Here is a 25,085-nt window from a genome sequence, read left to right on the forward strand (position 1 = left end):
TAGTCAGATTCAACCTATTGAATCTGCTAATTGCTGTGACCTATAAGTAAATTGACCAAAACAGATCTGAACATCTTCAGGTTCACCCACAAGTCCACAATAGAGATATCAATATTATGAAAGTCAAGGATTCATTCCACTCTTTTGTGAATCCCTAGTTATGGGGAGGAAAAGGAGCCATGCTGTTCTTCAAGAAGGAGATCAACCATCTCCCTTTGAACTGTAGGAACTCTGCTTGAAGTTGGAAGGAGGCTTGCTGGAGAGAGCCAAGGCAAGAATGATAAAACCACCAAATGGTGAACACACCCTTCATTAGCAATCGAAATAGATGGCCAGGCTGAGTAGTTCCTTATTTGGGGAGTGGTAAGAATCTTCCCATCTTTTTGGTCCGGGGAGCATTCCTGTCAGAAGACAAGAACAGAAAAGGTAAACCCAAAGGTGGACATGTCCTCTACAATCATACAGTTATTCCACTGATAATGGTGCTGCTAGCAGACCAAAAAGAGGCCAAAGGCAATCAATGGATAAAAGTTTGGCACTGGCTGGGTAGGTACAGGTTCTATACAGTGAGCCTTAATGCTGAGTTATGTCACCTTTTTCAAATAGTCCCACTCCAAGCTCCAGTAGGATTTGACCAATGCCACCATTCCACAACATACAGCCAAGCTTTATGTTGCCTTCTGCTAATACTCACAAAGGTGGCAAAGTGGTACCCATGCAGTTACGAAGCTTGTTTGGAAAGCAGCCGTTTCCTGGGCTCATCTGGACAGTGCTGGTTTCTGGAGAAACAAGAGGATGGAAGAACTGGTCTGTGCATAAAGAATCAGGGAAAATTAGGCTCATTCCCTTAACATCTTTGCTTTTCAGGATTACCAAAACAGCAATGCTTCCCATGCCATCTCCTTGAGTTAACTCACCTTGCTCATTCATTACAATGGACTCCTGTACTGGGACAAGGTTTTCTTGCTCTTCTTCTATAAAATGCTTCCAAAATTTGAGTGGCAATGCTAGGAGACGGGAGACCACCTATAGAAAGGAAGTAGCATTAGCCTCTGTCCCCCCGCCTTTAGCTGGCTCATATCTCAAAATATATGATTATGAATATATTGCATGGATTCCATTTAAAGCAGTAAGTTGTTGATCATGGTAGAAAGGAACATTTGTCATCCTTCTCCCTTTAGGCACTGAAGAGAACAGGATGACACTATCACAAGCCAATGTTTTACATTACATCTTTCAATTTATTTCATTAAGTCTGATCAGAACAGTGACAGAAGTTCATAGCAATGTACATGGGATTGCATACTCCATACTTACAGAAGTTTGAACTGGGCAACTTCTGAAAAGTTATGCTATTATTCCTTTAAAACAATGCAAATTGTGCTCAGTGAGAAGCAAAAAAGGAGGCTAAGGAGAATGTTCACTACAACTCAGCTATCAGGTCTTGCCTTCTTCTCACAATATGCTCTCCCAACCCATCCCACAAGAGATAAGTTAGTGCTATACAAAGGAATCAATCCTATAAAATCAAGCATTTCAGATAAAGACTGAGCAGTGTGCAGTGCTGTGCCACTGAAAGCCGAAATAAATTGGAGAGAGGTCACATCTGTTACCAGGCACTGGCGTGGTGTATCTTCCATGATGGCAAGTGGGCTGGGGCTGGGAGTGCTGTGTCCAACTAGTGTTGGTCCAAAGATACGTGCCAAGTTATGGCAGTCCATTCGACACTCAGGGCTCTGCACGACCCTGTGAATGGAGAGATGGATCCATGGAAACAGTAGCACATGCCACAGCAGAAGCTTTCTAATTCATATTATTAGCCATTCCTAAAATGTGTTTGATGGGCAGAAGCTCTGTTTCACACACCAGGACGAAGGACGTGTATTCACACATGAAGCCAAGTTTGCTTCAAAGCTAGTACCTAAACCTTTCACTAGAAGAGAAATCTTTCCTTTTCTTTTAGAGTGCTGAAGGTATCTACAATTTGAATAAAAACCATAATTTTGCAATAGGAGATTATGAACTCCAAATGAGTTTTAAAACAGTTACTACTGTACATAACCATGAATTTTTTTATGGAAAAAGGGGAAGTATCCACAATAACCCAACATCTGCGCAATAGTAGGTACAGTAAATAACAACTATACTTCAACATAATTTTAACAACTATGGTCATGATGTCAGGAAAGTATTGGGGTCTCATTCCAGCAAATCTAGAAAGCAAAAGATTGGGAAAGATTCAACTAGATGCTGAGACAGCTTCCATGAGCAAGCTGTTTGCACAAGAAAAAAGTTTAAGATATGGATCTCTGCCAACTAGTTGAGCTAGTTCTTTGCTTAAAAAGAGGGGGGGGGGACAGATATCACTATCATCCAAACATGCAATCCAACTCAATACATTTACAATTGTGAAAATATCTGCTACTTCATTGCAGACTGACCTAAATAGGCAGTCAATAGTTATACTTTTGGCAAGACAGACAAAACACTTGTGCAAATTTGTGCTTCAGTTTTACAAATCTGTAACTAGTTTCCTAAAGGGAGGTAGGTTCCAACTTCAAAGGAGGACTTGAAGCTTCTAGAAGACAGATGCACGTCAGCAGAAAACGTTCTGATTTTTCATTTCCTGCATCAAGCAGGAAATTGGCCTGGGTGACCTGTAAGAGCTCTCTCCCAGCTCTGTGATTCTAAGCTTTTCCCTTCCAAGCCTAAAGTTGTGCTCACCTATGCAGATGGAGCATGAGAAAAGCTAGGGTGTCTCTATTAGTCAGAGGCAACTTCATGACAACACGGCAGAGTTCAGTATGGCAGGCAGATTCATCCAGAATTTCTGAGTGGAGAGAAAGCGTGATGGTCCTTAATGCCTTTCTGAGTCATCCAAAGTGTTCAGCCATTTAACCTCATCCCTTTTTCATAAATGATTTTTTTCCTAATGAAACTAGAATCACTTAAGGCATAGGACCTTAATTGTATAGTGATCCAGAAAGAAAGTAAAAGGTCTCCAGGAGCCAAGCACCCACGTTCCCCTTAGTTGCTTCCACCTCAGAGCATTATCTGAGAATCCTATCCCAACTCACCTGCCGCACGCAGGAAGGCAGAGCGCAGGCAAAAGGTAACTAAAGGCTCTTTCAGACTCCTCAGGAAATCCTTGAGGATGCCACAGATCACATTCACATCAGCCACATAGTCAAGTGAAGGAAGAGCTTCGTGGGCACAGAGCAGTTTATATTTCCATTCACGCACAAGGGGTTCTGCACCTGGCACTCTGTATAGTCCAGCCTAGAGGTGAGTAAAAGGTCAGGGAAATAATTACAAGGATGTGTAACATCCACTAGAGTTGACCCTAACCAAGAATTTCAGCTTGCAATCAATGACATGAGTCAAAAATCAGAGCACTACACCTCCAAATCACCTAAGTAGACATAGGCATGGCAGGGGAACTGAAGCCCCCTCCCTTGGATCTGGGAGGAAGGCCTTGCTCCTGAGGAGACCAGACACCTCAAGGACAATTGCAACTGCTTGAACAGCTTCATCACAAACACCCTTAAACAAGGGAGTAATAACACTTCCCAAAGAATCCTTTGTAGGGTCTTCACAGTTAGAAATAGACGCTCTCATCAAAATTTTATTTATTTAGCATATGTATTTATGCTAAATATTTATAAATAAATAAAAATATATTTATACATTTATATAATATATACAATGTTATTATCTTCACCTTTGTTACCAAGTGACTACCTGGATCATAGCCTGTTGGATTTTCTACACATGCCTCACATGCTAAAATGTATATAACCGATATACAGCTGCAAGAAAAAGTATGTGAACCTTTTGGAATTTCATGGTGTTCTGCATTAATTTGTCATAAAATGTGATCTGACCGTCATCTAAGTCAAGAGTATTGACAAATATAATGTGCCTAAAATAATAACACAAAAACAATTCTGATCCTTCATGTCTTTATTGAGAACAACCATAAAATCCTCATAGTGCTAGTGGAAAAAGTATGTGAACCCTTGAGTTGACCTCAAAAAAGCTAATTGGAGTCAAGTGTTAGCATACCTGGAGTCTTGTTAAGAAAATGAGTTTGGAGGTATGGACTAGAGCTACGCTGACTGATAAAAATCACTCAAACTTTTTGAGTTTGTTCCGCACAAGAAGAATATGCTTATGTGAGCCATGCCTTGCCAAAAAGAGCTTTCAGAGGATCTACGATCAAGAATTGTTGATTTACATAAAGCTGAAAAGGGTTACAAAGTGATTTCAAAGACCTTAGAAATTCACCAGTCTACAGTTAGGCAAATGATCTACTAAGGGAGACACTTTGGGACTGTGGCTACTCTACCAAGAAGTGGACACCCAGTCAAAATGACCCCAAAAACACAACGAAGACTCATCAATGAGGTAAAGAAACAACCCCGAGTGACAGCCAAAGATTTGAAGGCATAATTGGAACTGGCTAACATCTGTGTTCATGAGTCTATAGTACATAAAACATTGAACAAGCAGGGTGTCTATGGCAGGACACCACGAAGGAAGCCGCTGCTTACTACAAAGAACATTGCTGCACGCCTGAAATTTGTGAAAGAGCACATTGACACTCCACAGTGGTATTGGCAAAATGTTTTGTGGACTGATGAAACAAAGATTGAACTATTTGGAAAGAACATGCAGTACTACATCTGGCGTAAAAAGGGCACTGCTTATCATCATGAAAACATCATCCCAACCGTAAAGTATCGTGGAGGAAACATCATGATTTGGGCCTGCTTTGCTGCATCAGGGCCTGGCCAGCTTGCAGTCATTGAGGGGAAGATGAATTCCCAAGTGTATCAAAAAATTCTTCAGGATAATGTGAGAATGTATGTATGTTAGCTGAAACTCTGTAGAAGTTGGGTGATGCAACGGGACAATGACCCAAAACACCGGAGCAAGTCCACAACAGAATGGCTTCAGAAAAACAAAATCCGCCTTTTGGAGCGGCCAAGTCAGAGCCCAGACCTCAACCCAATAGAGATGCTATGGAATGACTTGAAGAGAGTCATACACATGAGACGTCCAAAAAATATGACAGAGCTAAAGCAGTCTGCCAGGAAGAATGGGCTAAAATCCCTCCTGAACGATGCGCAGGTCTGATCCACAGCTACAGGAAGCGTCTGGTTGAGGTTATTGCTGCCAAGGGGGGGGGGGGTCAACCAGTTATTGATTCCAAGGGTTCACTTACTTTTTCCACTAGCATTTTGAATGTTGAATGAGTGTGTTCAATGAAGACATGAAGGATCAGAATTGTTTTTGTGTTATTATTTTAGGCACATTATATTTGTCAATACTCTTGACTTAGATGACGGTCAGATCACATTTTATGACAAATTAATGCAGAATACCATGAAATTCCAAAAGGTTCACATACTTTTTCTTGCAACTTTATCTCTATATGTCCATGTAACTTTAAGTCAGGGCTCTTTGCCCCCAAGGCTTAGGGTCTGGTGACTCTCTGTATTCAATAAAACAAATGTTTGAATCCTCTCCGATTGTTCTGGTAAGTTCTTTAGATAGCCTTTTGACCACACAGAACATCCCTGTGTTCTAATTCCTCCTCTACTCTGAGGGCTACTCTGGAGAGGTGAAAAGGTGCTGTTCTTTAGGCATGACTCCTTATCAGTCCTTACTGAGGGGAGGTGGCATTGAGGTTAACCCTAACCCCTACATGGCAACCTGCTTGCACCTGTTCTTAGACCTGTTTCTGGCTGCTAGCTACTGGAAGAAGCCATTGTCTGAGGTAATTGAGGATGGTTTGCCAGTCTACAAAACACATCACCCTGTTCAAGGGTGGGCATTACATTGGAACATAAGAATCCCTGACTACAATCTTAATTTGACTAAGGTAGCAGCAAGCAAAAGGAAAGATGAGTTTTCAGCCCAGAAGTTGAGATTGGTAGATTGGAAGAGCATCTGTTTAATTCATTTAGCCTACCCAAGTTGCTTTTCTTGAAAGTATGTAACAAAACATCATCTGCACGAATACTGATGTGCGTTTTATGCTTATACACACACAAAATCCCAAACGGCTCTAATAGTGACCCAAACAAATAGAGAATCATTTGAATGTCTGGTGAAACACAATTGGCAGCTATCCAAAGCTTTAAAGTAAAAGGACTAATTTCTTAATTTCCTTCACTAGGGTTTTCTAGACCCTGGAAACTGCCATGTAAAAGCCCTGCTTCTAGTTGATGGCCAGGGCTGGCCCTACCCATAGGCAGAATGAGTTAACAACTTTAGGGAACAAAAAAATGTCAGCAAACTGTAAGATATTTCTATTGCATTTTTACTACCAGGGATGGGAAAAGATTCTTGGTTTCCCTGCCCGCCCCCCTAGCCTTATATACTAAAATAAGTTGGTTGGTGTTCGGTATTATACACCTTTGACTTGGTGACCGAGGAACGCCAGCTACTGCTCTGTAAGCATGCAAGAACGGTTGAATTGGTCTCAGTTGTTGAGCCAATTCCCTGGGAAATGAGTAGCTTTTTGGGTCCAAGAGACCAAGATCAGGCAAGATTTTAAAGCAGTATCTGGAAGAATATAGCTAAATCACTCAGCTGGTGTAAGCACACCTGTGAACTCCCTACCACTAAAGAGACAGAGGAACTTTCTGTAGAGAGAAAGAGCCAGGCGTACAGAACAAGGCAAAGCGGAAAGTTAGAGCGTTCAGAGAAGGGGAAGGCATCTAATGAAAAGAGAGAGGGAGTTATGAAAATCCTAAAGAGGCTTCTAGCAAATACAAGACAAAAACAAACAGCAGCTGCTGAAGAGGAACAGATACATTAAATTCAAGAGCAGCAAAGGGATGGCTTTGATCCCTCAAACATGTTTCAGCGCACAAGGGCAACAATGCAACACCTGTTTGCAACTCTTTCATGAGGTTGTGTCTTTTCCTGAGATCGTGCAGCAACAGTGGATTAAAACATAGAACATGATCAGCAGCACTGAAACGTGAAACTAAAGGGAAAAAATGAGAAACTGAAAGAGCTACATGAACAAAATACAGAACAGAGGGAGAAGGGGGGGGGGAACTCTCAGTGCTTACAGAATTTGATGTACAGATCCAAATTTTACAAAGAGCAAAATATCATTTGGAAGACTGTTTAAGTAGTCATCAGAGGGCAGAAGGCAAGGGCAGCAGGGAGGGTCTAACATAGGAGGGTTGATATAACACATGTTATCTCAAGCAGAGCATACATCACTTTTTATGGATTGAACATCACAGAACATGAGGTGTATGACTTTTTAAAATGGGCTTTCATGACCAACATTTCTACCCTTAATTTCCTAGGTCTTGGTTTGATCTTGTCCCTCTGTAGCAGAGTTGCTCTTGAGAAATGTATTACATTCAGCTAGGTACTCTCTCATAACAACCTAACTTATGAGAATAATTTGTTGTAAGCACTATGCAGTGCTTACAAAAAAATATTCTCATAAGGAAAGTTGTTCAGAGTAAGTGTGTTCACCCAGATTACATTATATAGAAACATTCTTCTGGGTGATTTCTTTCCCCCACTTTTGTAAACTGTCCAACAAAAGATGAAAGCCTTAGTCTCTGTGAAGGAGGAGAGCTTACCATTTATTTAAGAAGAATAGGAGGCTATGGTAAAGGAAAAAAAACAATGCTTTGATTTTCAATAATGGAAGTGTTGCTAACTGCATTGATCTACTGTACAGTATATCCTCTTCTATTCTTTAGCTGGCGGGTATTATAGAAGAAAGCAACATTCAATAAAGCTCTAAGTTATATACATTTTTTCAATGTTCTGAACCCCACTAAATAAAATTGCTTTGAGACATTTTGTCAAATCTGAGCCCATCACAGAAAAAACATGAGTATTCTTAGAAAGCTACTGCTTGAATGTTCTGTCCTTCCCCATCACCAGATGGATGAGGAAAGGACCATCACAAGATAAAGGCAGTCACTCCCTTGACAGGAAGATTATATTTGACTAGTACATTGGAGACCTGACACCTCAAAGTAAAAAAATAAAAACAATTTCCTTTAATTTAGATAGAAACTTAATTAACACTAGCTATAGTTAATGCGATTCTTCTCCACGCAGATATTTAATAATTTCTATTTCCTATCATATTAAAAATATACAATTTGGGAACACCTCTAAAAGAGTTGGATCCCATATGCCTATTGAATTCAAAGGGCACCCATACTCTTAACTTTATATTCAGATAGCTACGACAGACAACTCAGTAAAGATTAAAAAATTAACAGGGAACGGGAATAAGATTTATCTGGAAAGCAAAGCAGAATATAAAAACATTGCAGTTCCATCAACATTTCTTAACTTACTTTTGCCCACCTTGCCTCTGGGTTCCACTCACCTCCTGCAGGCCACGTTTTTCCACTTGAACCACACACTGAATCACAATGGGGGGCACCAGAGGTGGCTTGGAAGGTGCAAAATCAGCTAGTACACCCTAGGGAGGAGATGACAAAGCATGGGATAGATTTCAGAGACCTCTTCCCATCAGACTCAAATCATCTCAGCTCCCAAAACTGTTTTTACCCAGGCAACACACAACCCCTACAAAAAAGGAGGGGTTGGAGAAGAAGAAAGAAGCCCAAATACGTGCTGGAGTTCTGCCATCAGGTAGCAGCACTTAGTTGACCTTGGCTGATCTCAAAAAAAGCTAAGCAGGCATGGAACTGAAGATCACCTGGAAGTTCTAGGGCTGCAAAATTAACTGGGATCATCCCTGGTAAATGGCTTCCATATTATTGCCAAGAAAGCTACACAGTTCAACTGCAGAGCTCATGTAGTTTCCAGAAGTTGAGTTTGACTTGAGGATGCCTTTACTATTTATGGGCTTCCCCACCCTCACCTCTTTCACTCTGGGGTGGGCACCTGGCACACAGAGAGAGGGACAGTGTTCTTGGCACTCTGGATGTATTAGAAGCTGACATGACCGACATTTAAGTGCCATCTTCCCAAAGCGCAGGCGGGATTTGCAAACGGCACACCAGTCCAGACGAATCACCTTGGACAGAGGATGAGGAAGAAGAGGAAGAAAGAAGATGAGCACCATACAGCAAAAAGAAAATGGCATTGGACCTCTACAGCTCTGGCTATTTCTAAAATATCCAAATTAAACTCTATCTTTGCACTTGAGCCCCAGTATTATCCACTTTCTTGGAAATCTCAGAATGTTCCTGTTCACCCCACCTTGGCTAAGGAAAGCCCAGGAGACTCTTAACTTGTGAGCAACCCTTAAGTTCCCCTGAAGTAGCAAAGCACACAGGTCTTAAAGCCAAGCTACAAGTTACCTTAGCTGTGAAGTTCTGGAAGTGAGCAGACATTTTTTTCCCCAAAACTGCCAGCATAGAGGACAACCTGGATTGGAATTACTGTACAGTCTAGTCCAGGTTTTTCAAACTGAGTTGGGTTCTATGAGAAACTAAAGGGGGAAAAAAAGCTCACTTGAACACAGCCAGGGGCATCCATAGCAATTTTTCTCAGGGAAAAACAACCACATCCCAGCCATTTGATTTGTTTGGTTAAACCATCAACCTCCAAGTAATTGTGAAATTCATGTTTTAACTTTTGTACCTTGGAAACACTAATTCTGCATTGACAATAAAGAGTTTAGTTTTATACTTAAAATAAGTGGTAGGGTAGGATTTTCTGGGACAGCAGTTGGGGCATCCATTTGGTGAAATTAAAGTAATTTTAATGTATACATCTAGATAAATAAATTACTATGATCACATATTGTTTCATTGCTGATCTTCTATCACTAGAGTGTTGCCTCTTGTTAATTTTTTTTTTTAATTAATAGGTTCTACAGCCTGAAAAAGTTGGAAAACCCTGGCCTAGGAGATAGGCTTTAACTCTTATCCTTGATACACTCTGATTTATGTTCCTTCCTCCCATGTTTGCAAAGTGCATCTCCAATGCAATACAAGCTGAAGGTCTGGGCCAAAGCAATAAAGGCTGAGATTCTGCAAGGGTTCAGAGGTCCAGAGTTTTATTGCACTATGCTGCTAAAATGAAGGAAAGCAAGATGGTCTCTGCATACTGTCTTGGAAGCAAATCGGTGCTGCTGGAGTGGAGGCGTTCCTGGTGAATGAATGAAGGCACCAATAGTTCCCCTGGAGGTAGGTCCAATGGTCTTGCTTCCAGTCTGGCTATTTTGTCCACCAGATTCATCAGGGCTATTCCAGATAGAAGTGAGCTCTGTGGAGAAAAGGATCACATTCAGCATGAGGAATATATTGAAAGGCAAGGACACATATTTCCCTTATTCTACTCAACATTTCCCCACATACCTGGCTGAACCCTGTATTAGCCTATATTCCTACCTCAAACTTCAGATTTCACCTGGGAGGAAGAGGCTTTGTGTTCAGGAGCCCCCAGCTAAGAGCTCAGTGGAATTGCTCAATATGGTCCAAGAATCCTGGTTAAGCAGGTCTTGCTCCAAACCCTTCTCTTGAGCACTAAGTCTGGGAACACAGTGACAATCAAACTGCCAACCAACAGAGGAGCAAGAGGATAGACTGAATATTTGAAAATATCTCAGCACATATATGAAGGCTGGGATCCCACCAGTGAGAGCGCTCAGGAAGGAGACCCAAACCAAAACCCCCTCTCCTCCTGTATAAACCACTGGAATTGTGAAATTCCTGAGTACAAAAACCCTACACTTGAAATTGTTGTTGCAGTATGACCCCTAAGCAGGGTTCACACACTGCATTAAACTATAACCTTGGGTTTGCAACTCATAATGGCAGAATTCACACAACGTGCTTTTCCACTGACAAGCAAATCACCTTGTGACTGAATGGTATATATGAACCCAATCATAGATAAGATCTTGTGTTTAGGTCCCCATCCCTCTGCCTCTAGCACAGCTTCATTTCTCACATTCTTCCCTTAAAGAAAAGGTTCTGAAATGGTAGAAGAAAAGCACAGGGTACAAAGAGCTTCTCCAGTTTCCGCAAGTGAGCGCAACTGCCCTCAATTACACCCAAGCAGTAAGAGATAATAAGGCTGGCCATTCAGAGAGACCCAAGCTCTTTGTTCCTGTGCTTCCACTACCTCATTCAATGCTACAGTATCTTGGAAACACCAGTCAAATACAGATGAGAGGAAGGACATGATTTTCTCACACAATTGTTAAACCTTTTGGCAATGCTGTCTCTCTAACTATACCTATTCAATTTCAATATGGGCTACTCCACCAAAGAATTGAAGGGGGAAAGGACACCTGAATGTGTGGAAATTGAACGACTCAGCTGGGATTGATGATGGGATACTACAGCGCTGGGTAATAAATTGCAGGCAAGGCCTCGGCTGCCACCAATGGCTCTAGACTTCAAGGCCACCACAGGTAGTTCCTTGACCTGGCAAGAGTTGGAAGAGAGGGAAAGAAAGAAGGAAGATGTGTGAAAAAAAGGCACTAATAATAATCTCTTCAGATTAGAATGCAGGTCCTCATATCCATACATTTCATTTGGATGGACAAGCAGGACTGGCTTTAGTTTAATTAGTTAGATATATGAATATGGCCTGTAGGCCTATACAAGATGTTTACATATTTGTTCAGATCATGGCATAGCTGAACTTATCCAAATAAGGAAGGCGAGGTTGTATAACATGCCTGTGCAGGTGGCACAATTAGAGCTGACCAAATAAAAAAGTAGGGTCAAAACCAGTATGTACATTTGAATTAAGTGGACAGACTAGAGGAGAGGAACCAGGCTGATAAGAGCCAGGAACAGCTCTTGGATTATCCTGGGGGTAGCACAAAGCTCTTACCAGGATAGACCAAACAATTGCCACAGGAACATTCCAGAAGACCGCAGGTGGGCTGAAGAGGATCAATCAATCACCAAGCTTGATCTTGAATGATGGGTTTTGTAACCCAGTGATTGTACCAATCAGGAATTAAGGCTACCTCCCTCTTACTGCCTGACCTCCTCCTTTGATCTTCATGTTTCTAATTGAATTGGCTGCCTAATAACAGGTTTAACACATAACTTTGTATTCAGAAATACAAGATCAATTTCTGTCCTGAGAGAACTCACATGGGTTTTTGCTTTGCTCTTGGCAACACTTTGCTTTACTGCAATTGAAATTTATTCTGGGATCTTTTTCTGCAGAGCACCAAGAGTCATTTGAATGCATTGAGAGGAACAACTCTGAAAACAAGTCACTGCAATATAAGGATGTAGCCTATTTATTTCTGGCTGGAAGATGCCATGTGGTGGCCTCCCTAGGGATGAACATTCTCCAAACAGTAGTTAGTCAATAGGTAACTCCGCCCAGGAGTTGTGGCTGAAAACGGTGCACATGTGCAAATGTTGCCACATTTGCTAGGCCTTCTTTTAGAAAACACATTAGAAAGAAATCGGGTTAGAAAAACCTCCCTCCAGCATGTAACAAAAGGATGCAGGGGGGCTGCATGAGGCCTGTAGGTATTTTCTAGTCCTTTTTAAAGCCTTCATCTTCATTATTAGCAAGACTGTACCTTGAAACTGTACAGCCTTCTCTGGACTTGTATAGAACTTTCAAAGTATAAAAAAAAACTTAGCAGCCAAGCAGAGGATATGCCCAATAGGGATCCTTCCGTCCTACTTCCTGTTTCAGCTGTGAGAAAAAGGTGGATTGGAAATACTGCACAGCAGAGAACCGATTCTTCCCAACAGTCCCTTCGTTTCTTAAAAAGTACACATACTGTATCTGTATAGATGGGAAAGTTTTTAAAAACTCCATGGTTGCCCATTGAGGTTTTGTTTTGTGAGTGTGTGTGAGAGTGTGTGTGTGTGTGTGTGTGTGTGTTAAATCAGAGAGAGAGACTCTTCTGTTCCGTGTACATTTCCCCTAGTCCAGCTTGGACCACCCTTTCTTTATAATTTCTTTATAAAGAAAGCAGTAAAACCAGGAAGTAGATCATGCAGGACAACATGCATTTTATATATTGCCCAATTTGTTCCAAATTCTTTAATCAGACAAATATGTGGTCCTCTTCCAGGTATCGGGCAAAATACTCCCCATCATTCATACCATATAGTATAGCTGTGATGGGGCTATTCCCCAAAGTTCTGATATTTCAGCCGATAAGCATTCATTTTCACCTGATCCTTCCCTACCTTACTTGATGTCACATTTAAATTCCTGCTTTGCAATAGCACATTATCTCATTTCTTTGTACCAGCTCTTCAGTGAAGTATCAGGCTTAGGTTGGTAAAGGTAAGGATAAAAGCTTGCATCTTGGATGCCTTCTTACTCATGCAGGTAAGAGCATTGACAGATACGTACGCTGTTAGCAAATGCTCCAGAAGGCCGTGCGCGCTTGGCTGCTACCACTGGTTGAACCAGGGGGGCCAGTGAGAAACGCTGTAAGAAAAAAATTGCAGGCATGAAAGCACCATGAGCTTATCACAGAGGAGGTATAAATGTTTTGTCTCTTCTATCCCACAAAACATTGGTAGGGTGAAAAAACAGTGCACATGTCAAACTTTTCAGAGATTTGAAATTAAAAAAAATTGCCGTAGCACACATGTACAGAATTCTGCTTTCCCCCGTCCAGCAATAGTGTACAGATAGTCTTTGACTTATGACCATTTGCTTAATGACTGTTCAAAGTTATGATGGCACTGAAAAAAATGATTTATGACTGGTCCTTGCACTTACAACCATCACAGCATCCCCAGAGTCACGTGATCAAAATTTGGGAGCTTGGCAACCAGCATGTACTTACAACGGTTACAGCATCCTGGGGTCATGTGATTCTCATTTATGGCCTTCCCAGGGGGCTTCTGACAAGCAAAGTCAATGGCGGAAGCCAGACTCACTTCATGGCTGTGGTGATTCACTTAATGATTGCATCGCTTAGCAATGGACGTTCTGGTCCCCATTGTGGTCATAAGTCAAGGATTACCTGTACTTCTGAGAGTTGCTTGATTGTAGCAGGATACAAGGTAAACAAACAAACAAACAAACAAATAAATGTTCTGCCAGGTCATCTTCACTTACCTCTCTGTTTTTGCTTTTGACAGGTTTTATCATGCCTACATCCTTGAAGACAAAAAGAAGGGAGGACATGGAAATATGTGTTACTCGTTAGTTATTTAACAGTCATTTCTAAACTTGAGTTTTCATACTTCCTCCTCCTCAACATTTTGCTTTACACCATATATGCAGCATTTTGGAAGCACATGAAGGCTCCAGCTACCCACCATCTTCAGAAATAGATCGTATCAATTCCCTAGTATATCCACTGGCTCTAAATGGCATAACTTGGTTCCAATGGCCAACATACATAGCTTAATCTGTCTAGCCCACATCATACACATTCTAGAAGCATCAATAAATGTTTTAATTTTTACTGTCTGGAACAATAACCATTTTGAATAATATTACAGTACCTGTTTCATTTCAGTTTGGAAGTTAATGTGCATTTAAAATTATGTTGTTAGACATAACCGATACTTTACAATGAAGTATACTGGAAATTAAACACGGGGGACTCAAGTAAGCCCGCATGAAAGTAAAACTGTTTTTGCATGCCTGGCATCCTTGCCTCATAGATGTGGATGAAAAACTCTTCCACTAACCTTCTTTTTTCCCATCCCTAGCCTTTGCCCTTTTTTTCTTCAATAGATACATGCCAATTTATTTGACGTTCAATGGAGAAAGATTTGGATCATCATATTGCCATATTTCATATATCTGGATACAGATCTGAGACAGAATTAGCAGTGCCATGGCTTTTGGGGACTAATTAGCATTAAGCACTATAGCAAACTTCCTAGATCAGGTGCCTTCCTTATATGTAGACTAAAGGCTGTTCCCCATGGTCACAATAATGGGAACTCCTGCAGTTTCTGGACTGGCAGGAAATTAGATCAGCATAATCTGCACTTCTCCAATAGACAAGCTCTAAACTGCCTTAGGAACCAGGCTTTCAAGCAGTTCTGTTTTTACATTTGTGTTACAATGCAACGTAATGCATTGTCAGTAACTCTGCTTTTGTTTCCTGCCCCAACTAGTGTCACCAGTCAGTAGGAGAAATTGCCACCAATCACTCTCCTTGATCTGTAGTGACATAGACTTGGGTGAATGTGGGCAGGTGCTTAGGGGGAGAGCTTTGGTGCCTGAGTGACAGAGATAGCAGCCTGCACTTGAGCCACTTCTGAATGAGTTATTCTGGAAGGCAGGTAAACCCCAGTCTAAGAACAGCCTGGCTAACAAGTCAGTGGAGGGAGGTGGGGCATGGAATGAAGTGGGAGGGAGCTTGCATGGCACCGAGAAGCTCCTTCCTGCTTGTCCCAGGCCAGTCTTCTGCTCTACCATTTGAGCTCATCTATCAAATGGACTCTTTCTGGAGACAAGTTTACCAGTCTTTCAAGTAGGTCTCAGAAATGGACCAAGTGACAGGTCATAGACACCACGGAGAGACTATCAGGACCATGAAGGGTACTCTCTTCCATTTCAAACCATGACCCTCTATTGGACCTGCAACCTATCCCTCAAGCTGGAAGAAAATCTAGCAGACTCTTGTCAATTTCAGCCCAGCTCTTGAATGTCTCAGATCTCTGCTGAAAGGGAATAGCAGGGCTGACAAATGGTTGTGTTCGGTGACACCTAGAATTATGCCATGGAGCATGCAAAATGGTATTCACCCCAATAATAAAAACAGTAGAAAGCAGAGCCATACAAAACCCCTTGGTCATGTCAGTCTGTCTTCCCTAAAACAACAATGTCTTATGGCATCAAAGACTTGAACCACCTAGAGTTGCTGGGAGTTGGGTGATATATACAACAACAACCACAACCAAATTCTGCAGATGACCATCTACTTTATCAGATGCACTGAGTGCTACCTTGAGAAGAAAAACATTCTCTAAACACCAGTGGTGGTGACTGGGATGGTTGGAAGTGGAACAGTGAAACTAGAGGTCAGAGGGAAATGAAATGCAACACAGATTCATAATAAAAATTATGGCCATACACCAGACAGTTAGTGGCTGGGACCCAGACCTTCTTGCATGGGTGTGTTTGCACATGGAGGGTGATAAAAAACCTTGCTCCCTGTTTAATCCATGAAAAATCTATGAACAACTCCTGATGAATTCTCACTTCATTCTGTGGCAAAATCAGTCCTTTTATTTTGTGTTACCAGTCTTCTTCCCTTCATACAAACACATACTTTTTATAATGACACTCACTGCACGTAATAAAGTGGACTGTATTAGACTTTCTTGTACATTTTCTTTGTGATTCATGTATAGACCCTGATATCTTATTATAAGAAATCCTTACGTGCTACCCTGCCAAGTGAACATTTTGGACAGAGTAATAACTTCCCAGGACTTTTCTTCAACTTTGAAAAGGCTGGCAACTTTACCCTAAGCCTTTTTACTTCTCTCATGTCAAGCTGGATAAAAAGGCATGGAACTTACCACTTCCTCATCCGAATGGTCAAAACTGATGTCAGATAGGATCGAGGTACCGAGTTCTTCCACTGCACACATCCCCCTGGGAAAGTACATCAAAGGAGATGCAAAAAGACTATCTATCTAGTATTTCATTTGTTTTCCCAGACCCATTTCAAGTCCAGATTATCTTATTCATAGAATGATAAAATACACTCTAGCATTTTATGAATAAGAATGATGCAAGGGATCACCTAGTCTGCTCCCTCCCACTATAACATCCCCAACAAATTTCTTTCTTTCATCCCCTTTCTTTCTCAGGATTCTGACACACACACACACAGGAATGCAGAAGCATTTTATACGTTCTAGGAGAGTAATATCAATGCACCTGAGAATCTATGCTTAAATCAGAGCTTCTTCCACATGATACTTGGAAGAAATCCTGGAAAAGGTGTGGCCCCTGGCATATCCAGGTGAGGATACTGAGGAAACCCAAGATAATGAAATTTTGGCGCTATTTAAAGAAAATACAGGAGTAGGTGTATTGATAATCTTGCCCAGTTCGCGTTAAAGCAGCTTTGTATGTTCAAAGATACTAAATTCCCCATATGGAAAGTTCTATAGGGAGAAAACAAACAGATCGTGTGATAATCACATCCTTCTATTGTGCAATACGCACAGTATTTTTTAAAAAGCAAAACATGTTTTTGTATACATTTTATCTTAAATGTACATGCATCTAAGCAAACATTTCTAACAAGAAGTAGACAGAACTACCTGTACATTTCTACCTGCTTCTCCTCTATCATGGAAACACCAGGGAAATGTTTTTAACACAAGCTAAGCTAAAGCATGACAACTGATTATCTACTTAATCAAACGTCACTATGACATCCACATGTTGACTCATTCCCTCTCGGTCTCTGTATTTTCCTCCTTCGCAGCTGGTACTTGTTTTACAGAGTTGTGCCAGAGATTATGGAAATAAATGTATATAAATTAATTTGAATACTTAGCAAAAATTATAATATACTTGGAATGCAATTCTATGCAGTTGTACAGCATTCCAAGGGCCACTGAATTACAGTCAGGTCCAGAAATATTGGGACATCGACACAGTTCTAACATCTTTGGCTCTATACACCACCACAATGGATTTGGGATGAAACAAACACAATGTGCGTTAACTGCAGACTGTCAGCTTTAATTTGAGGGTATGTACATCCAACTCAGGTGAACGGTGTAGGAATTACAACAGTTTGCATATGTGCCTCCCACTTGTTAAGGGACCAAAAGTAATGGGACAGAATAATAATCATACATCAAACTTTCCCTTTTTAATACTTGGTTGCAAATCCATTGCAGTCAATCACAGCCTGAAGTCTGGAACGCATAGACATCAACAGACGCTGGGTTTCATCCCTGGTGATGCTCTGCCAGGCCTCTACTGCAACTGTCTTCAGTTCCTGCTTGTTCTTGGGGCATTTTCCCTTCAGTTTTGTCTTCAGCAAGTGAAATGCATGCTCAATGGGATTCAGGTCAGGTGATTGACTTGGCCATTGCATAACATTCCACTTCTGTCCCTTCAAAAACTCTTTGGTTGCTTTTGCAGTATGCTTTGGGTCATTGTCCATCTGTACTGTGAAGCGCCGTCCAATGAGTTCTGCAGCATTTGGCTGAATGTGAGCAGACAATATTGCCCGAAACACTGCAGAATTCATCCTGCTGCTTTTGTCAGCAGTCACATCATCAATAAATATAAGAGAACCAGTTCCATTGGCAGCCATACATGCCCACGCCATGACACTACCACCACCATGCTTCACTGATGAGGTGGTATGCTTAGGATCATGAGCAGTTCCTTTCCTTCTCCATACTCTTCTCTTCCCATCACTCTGGTACAAGTTGATCTGGGTCTCATCTGTCCATAGGATGTTGTTCCAGAACTGTGAAGGCTTTTTTAGATGTCATTTGGCAAACCCTAATCTGGCCTTCCTGTTTTTGAGGCTCACCAATGGTTTACATCTTGTGGTGAACCCTCTGTATTCACTCTGGTGAAGTCTTCTTTTGATTGTTGACTTTGACACACATACACCTACCTCCTGGAGAGTGTTCTTGATCTGGCCAACTGTTGTGAAGGGTGTTTTCTTCACCAGGGAACGAATTCTTCGGTCATCCACCACAGTTGTTTTCCGTTGTCTCCCGGGTCTTTTGGTGTTGCTGAGCTCACCGGTGCGTTCCTTCTTTTTGAGAATGTTCCAAACAGTTGTTTTAGCCACGCCTAATGTTCTTGCTATCTCTCTGATGGGTTTGTTTTGTTTCTTCAGCCTAATGATGGCTTGCTTCACTGATAGTGACAGCTCGTTGGATCTCATCTTGAGAGTTGATAGCAACAGATTCCAAATGCACATAGCACACTTGAAATGACCTCTGGGCCTTTTATCTGCACATTGTACTTGGGGTACTGAGGGGATATCACCCGCCTGGCCATGGAACAGCTGAGAAGCCAATTGTCCCATTACTTTTGGTCCCTTAACAAGTGGGAGGCACATATGCAAACTGTTGTAATTCCTACACCATTCACCTGAGTTGGATGTACATACCCTCAAATTAAAGCTGACAGTCTGCAGTTAACGCACATTGTGTTTGTTTCATTCCAAATCCATTGTGGTGGGGTATAGAGCCAAAGATGTTAGAACTGTGTCGATGTCCCAATATTTCTGGACCTGACTGTACTTTGGTTCTCTCTAAGGCTGGAAATGGAGCACCAACCTCAGAGGAGAAGATCTAACACCAGATGGTTTTCTCCCCCAAGGCTGGTGCTTTTCATGGGAATTCCTGACTTGGAAAACCTCTCAAGGAAAAGTGTTGCAAGATGGGCAGAAGGAACTGAGGTTCTCCATCATGTCTTTGACCTAATGGGAACTTCTGATCATCCACTGGGCAGGTTGTAATAATTTTCTTTATGTTGCTTGCAACAGCAGAAGTCCCAGAAGAGGGTGGACAAATAAACATTGCTTCATTTCCACATCCAGAGTGCTGAGTATTCCAGAGTTGTACCAAACTGGAACACTCCAACTTTAGTTCAAAACTGTTCTCATGTGCTAATAATACTAATTGTTGCACTAATACTTCCTATGGAGATAAACTGAATCATCTTTGCAGAGGAAGGGTGAGTTTGGATTGCTATGGGAAGGTCTGGAGACCTCAATTCTTAGGTAACATTGCATGCACAAGAATGCCACATCAAAGTCTTTTAAGCGAAGCCTCACTTTCTAACACTCACTGTTTTCCAGGCAGCAAGCTGCTGTGGATGAAACGCAGTCTCTCAAAAACTGCCAGGTCTGCATGCTGATTTTCAGTGAGGGGACTGATCAGTGGGTCAGCCATTAGGTAGTCATAGATAAGCCGCAATTTGCATTCCTGGGGGGAAGAGAACAAAGAAAACCTCTTAGTGAGGAGAATGAAATGATGCTCAAGAAGAGTCTCTTGAAACTGAAACAAGGTGTGGGTGTGGGTGTGCTCCCAGGGCTTGCAATGATATAAGATTAATTATCTATTCTCACCTTGCATGAACACTCAGGATTACATTAACTCTACATCAAAGATTTATTCAGAGCCATCAGAATAAATTAAATTAAACTGGGATTCAAGCTTAATTGGGATAGTATCCCAGGACATGTTGATTCCCTTCTCCAAATCTGGGGGAGTATCTGAATCGGAGATTTTGTTGTTCCCTTCTACATACAGCTAGTTGTTTTTGATCCAGCTCCCAACAAAGAGTCTGGGATGTGAGCCAAGTGGGCAGAATTGAAGACCAGCCCACTCTATAATGCCTCCAAACACAAGGTAAACTTAGGTCACTTCAGAGCAGGTAGAAATTTATTTTATCCTACTGCAAGCAAATCATGCTTGAGAGGACTTTTTCTCAAAAGAAAACAGAAGTGGCAAACACTGTGCTTTCCTACTTCTGCTCTGTTGACAACAGGGTGTTTGAATCTATCAGAATGTCCCAACTACATTTAGAATTGCTCTGCCAGGGATTTGCATCTTGGATGCTGTTTGCTGTTGCTGTTTACTGCTGTGATACCACCTGGCATTCACCAGATTGGCAGCTGTTTCTAAGGAAATATACATCTGTCCTGAGAAGGATTTGCCCAAGGAGAGATGCTTATTTCAGCAGGTAGCCAAAGAAGAAATTCTTTTCAACCCCTCCCTCTCCAGGTAGAAATGCTTTTGTCAACTTGGAAAAAAACAGAGTATGGGAGTTCTCTCTCACAGACGTGGTGGCAATTAGGAGAGGGAATGCTGAGGTGGGGGTGCTCTTAGAAGATAAATGGGGGCAGTGCATGGCACATCAAAGCAGGAAATGAAGCTAGGGGGGTTAACAAAGAGGACTTCTGAGAGAGAATGATGGAGCCCTCCAAATTTTCATCCTATGTGCCCTGCTGCTTTAGGCACAAACATTTTTTGAGATGTATACAAATGCTGTAAATGCACTGAATGAGGTATATAGAAATGCTATATGCAACACCAACACCACTATGAGATGATAGCCATTAGCCCAGTACTCTTAAATGTGGTTCTACTGCCATGTTTGCTGGGGCTATTGAGAATTCAAGTTCAATTACATCTGGAAGACTAGAGGTTGTCCGCTCTTGTTTTAAGATTAAGAGATTGTTTTTCCTAATATCTATTACTTGACAGAAGAGATGCTGTTCACCTTCCTGCCTCTTCCATTCATGGTGGTCTTCTCGTTCTGGAATGCTGTTTTTGACAGGATAATAAAATTCACAAACCTGCTTTTCCAGCTCAGCTTCTGCCCAACGTCTTTTCTTCATTTCCACCTCTACTTGATTGCGGGCATGTTTCAACTTCACCTCCAGCACGGAACGCTCAGATTCTGACTGGCGTAACTGCTGCCTTGCCCTCTGCAAATCCCGATCTAGCCGGCAGCATCGCTGCCGCATCCCCTCAAGACACCGGGCAATCTGAAGATATTCTGAACAGATGCATGGTTTCAGTATTGGGATTTGATGGCAAGGACTCAGAAAAAACAATCTGGGATTACCTATGTGTAAATAACCTTTGCAAGCACATATGTATCTTGTAAGTACCCAAGAATAATATGAGTTAAGATGGAAAATATCAAAATGAGCAAACAGAATGGACTTTGTGTGTCAAGAAAGGGGTACAGCAGATGCAATCTTCTCCCCCACCCTTACATAATCAAAGAATTTATGGCCTCTTCGCCAACCTGCCACCAGGAAGCACTGATGCTATATCCAGAACAACACAGAATGCTTGAATTAACCCAACTTCTCATCACTTTCTGTCAAGCCCACTAACAAGGTTTTAAGGATAATATGATCAAAGTTCTATTAGAAAAGCCTCCTCTTAGCCTGCTGATTAACGGGCCAACTGAATTGCCCCAGTTCTGACAGTTGTCATGGTAAGGACAGAAATATTTAATGAGACTGTTCAAGAGGTTGTGTGTGTTTTTGCATCAATGCTTAATTGTCCTATAGAATCCATACCAAGGTGTAAAGGACCCTAATTAAGAATGGTCCACTCCAATACAGCTATTCTCTTGAAATCTCAGTGCCTCCAGAGGGAGTGTGGCTGGATTCTCTCTTCTTTCCCATGTACCTCAATGTTTCTTGCTCTCTTCATAGCATTTTACAATAGCTAGAATACAATGCTGTTCAGGTGTTTGGATTTATAGCTTTTTCAATCCATTACCTTTTGCCTCAGTGCCTGGCTTTAGTGAGCGCTGCAACAGAGAACCTCTGGAGAGCTTCAGATCATTTATCCTTGCTCTAGAACCATGACCTTACATGATGGAAGTTGAATTAAACAGAAGATGGTCCTCAGGACCTATTCTGACCCACTTTATATATATATATATTCCTTGAGAGCCAGATACTATTTTAAACATGTCTTGAAAAAAGCAGAACCACTAAATGAGATCAACTCAAGCAAATATGAAAGATAGCAAAAATTATATACAGTGTAGATCTGGTAACCAATCAGATGGGATAAATCCAATGGCATCTTAGGTGAATGGCTACTAGACAGAGATGGAAAGCACCTGAATACTAACCGATGAGGAAGAACAGTGGAAAAACTTTACTTGCTCTCAAATTCCACTTGTGAGCTTCCCTTAGGAATTAACTTGGCCATGGATCCACTAAAAATAAAGGATGCTGAACTAGATTGGATTAGAACCAGAACTCTTAATATTTTTAGACCCCAACTGTATGATTGTAGTGATGGAGAAAACACATATAGAAGCCCAGAGTTAACGTAAGATCCAGGTTGGAGTTTTTTTTCCAGGTGACTTGACAAGATGCTCACAGTAGGCACCCCTTATTACTGGCACCACTGCCAACTTGCTCACCCTCATCTGTCTTTGGATCTAATTTACACAGTCACTCAGAGGAAGAAGATAGTTGGAGGTGCTTCTCTTCTTCCTCCAACTGCTTAACTACTTGGAGGGAACAAGTCAACAGGTAAGTTCAAGGGGTTATAGTAGAGCCGTAGGCTGGGTTTAGATACCTGACCAAGCTGGTGCTTTAGATGGACCTAAAGGAAGCTGGAGAACCGATAACAGGCTCTGCAGGTAGCATTTCTTGCCCTCAGAGCATCTTCAAATGTTGCCACTCAATTGTACTTAATAATGATACAAAGGAAAAACATCTAAAACATCTGGGGAGTAATCATCTTAATTTACAAGTTTAAATAAAATCAAAGTTAATCTTTTCCCTGGCCCCACCTGCTTCTTGTAGATACAGCTGAGACCACGCTAGTCCAAAGCTGTATGTTCCTATAGTACAACATCAACAAAACTAACCTGAAGTTTGTTTCTGTTTGAAAGACAGCCCCAGAACATCAGTTTCTAATTCAGGCTCAAAAGTTAACAGTGCTATAGAAACAGCACACATACACTTTCCAATAAAAAACAGCCAGTTCAGATCAATGGAGGGGAATTTTATCAGTATAACGCAAGTCAATATGTACTCCCTGTAACGTGAGTCCAAGGAATGAAGACTTACTCAAAACGGCAATAACCTAAATATAAGCATCTAAATGTATTATTTATTTATCTTGTTACAGGTATCCCTAATCCTTTCCAGGTCAAAGGTCAAATTGTGAGCACCTACTGTATACAAAAAGGGGGAACGGCCAAATAGTTCTCATGGAGTGTGCTTAGCCAATCACAAAACACACATTTATCAGATAGCAAACTTGTGAAGTTGCTTCTCACTATCTTCCCCAGCCCTCTGACTCACCTTTGTCATCCATCACTCTTATTTTCCAAGAATGTATGTGGCCTATATGAGGCCCAAAGCATCCCTGTAATAAAGGTTAGAGACTGGCTCTCTCTGCTTCAGCATACCCACTCCTCCATGCCCGCCCCCATTTTGAACAAGAAAGTTGGAAGAATAAAGAAATTAAAGCACTGTGGGGTGAAGAGCCTGAATATACCATAGGAGGTATCTGTGGATACACTGGTGCTTAAAGATACAGTGTGGGCAATCTCAGTGTTATTTCAATCCAAATGATACAAACTTGAGTGAGTAGAAAGCTGGAATGCATAATTCAGTAAATAAAATAAGGGACATGCAAATACTGATCTGTCATCCCAATCTTCCATGGACTGGGCAAAGCTCTGAAAAGTGGGAGGAGAATTGTTTAGGACAAAGCTCATCCTTCATGTCTTCCCTTTGGTTCAGTCTACCCAAGAGACTAAACCCACAATTCCCAGTCAGCATACAAGTTTCACTCCCAGCGCATCTGGAATGTCTAAGGTTGAGGAAGACTGCTTTCATATACAGTATTGTACAAAGGAGTGCTTGCAAACCACAAAACAGAAATCTTATAGAACAGGACTGATCTGCCCAGAATTGTAACTTGCATTATGAAGGCAGGGACACAAAAAGAGGCTGAGAATAACTTTAGGGCTTGGAGCCCCATATAGAGCTTAAATTAGATTGGTCATTAAAGCTAACCGATTCAGGGGTGCGGTAGGAAGGAAGAAGTGGAGTTGCTACTGACATAACCACTAGGATACAAAGATGAAAAGAAGGTGAGCTGGAGCCAACCCACCTACTTCAGCGCTGCGGTTGAAATCAGCAAGCTCCAGGAGTTGGTCCAAATGATACATAAGCAGTGGGCCAAAGCGATTCATTCTGCTAAAGACAATGATTGAGAAGGAAGTTAAAAAGACAGATCAGGACCACTCTAAGAGGTGTTTTTACCTTAAGCACAGCATAAGGCAAAGACTACTACGAAGCAATAGGAAAGACCGTCCTCAGCTTCTTCCCATCAGTAGTCAAGCTCAGCCTCACCATTTCTTGAAAAGTGCCAAACAGAAGCCTCACATGCTGGAACAGAGTTTGCCTTTTTCCTCCTCCGCCTTCCCGATAAATTGGACTACAACACCCAGAATACCCAACCATCCGGTAGTCATGCTGTCTAAAATTCAGGGAACTGATGTCCAAACCACGGGGGCTCGTTCTCGCTCTCTCTCTCTGAATTTGTGTTTTCATCTAGAGATAACATCCTTGCCCCACTGGGAACGATCCAAGGGAAAGGAAAAATGAACGGGCGGGAAGGAAGAACAGAGGAAATGCGAAC

The 25,085-nt window shown here is 41.6% G+C and overlaps 1 protein-coding gene across 1 annotated transcript; it reads right to left on the reverse strand.

Moving 5' to 3' along the window:
* Positions 1-349: 349 nt before the first annotated feature.
* On the reverse strand, positions 350-24,636 carry LOC103057949 (rac GTPase-activating protein 1-like). Its single transcript, XM_025164124.1, has 16 exons — positions 24,555-24,636; positions 21,245-21,447; positions 19,732-19,868; positions 16,470-16,545; positions 14,041-14,082; positions 13,324-13,401; positions 11,270-11,405; positions 10,082-10,239; positions 8,888-9,043; positions 8,387-8,482; positions 3,078-3,279; positions 2,725-2,830; positions 1,614-1,746; positions 918-1,026; positions 695-809; positions 350-401 (listed from the first exon to the last, which is right to left on the reverse strand). Exons 1-16 carry the CDS (start codon positions 24,634-24,636, stop codon positions 350-352), a joined length of 1,881 nt encoding a protein of 626 aa, XP_025019892.1.
* Between the last annotated feature and the right edge of the window lie 449 nt (positions 24,637-25,085).

This window comes from Python bivittatus, unplaced genomic scaffold (genome assembly GCF_059951505.1).
Source record: "Python bivittatus isolate LINGU-HERP-01145 unplaced genomic scaffold, Pbiv_v1 ctg000480_np1212, whole genome shotgun sequence".
Lineage (NCBI taxonomy): Eukaryota > Metazoa > Chordata > Lepidosauria > Squamata > Pythonidae > Python > Python bivittatus.

Bases quoted from the DNA above. Each gene is read 5' to 3' on its own strand.
- LOC103057949 (XM_025164124.1), bottom strand. From the start codon at position 24,636: ATGAATCGCTTTGGCCCACTGCTTATGTATCATTTGGACCAACTCCTG. The intron at 9,044-10,081 runs GTATGCAGAGAC...CCTCTGTCCAAG, and splicing joins ACCGATTTGCTTCCAAGACA to GTGATTCGTCTGGACTGGTG. The intron at 1,027-1,613 runs GTAACAGATGTG...TCCTTTCTATAG, and splicing joins ATACACCACGCCAGTGCCTG to GTGGTCTCCCGTCTCCTAGC.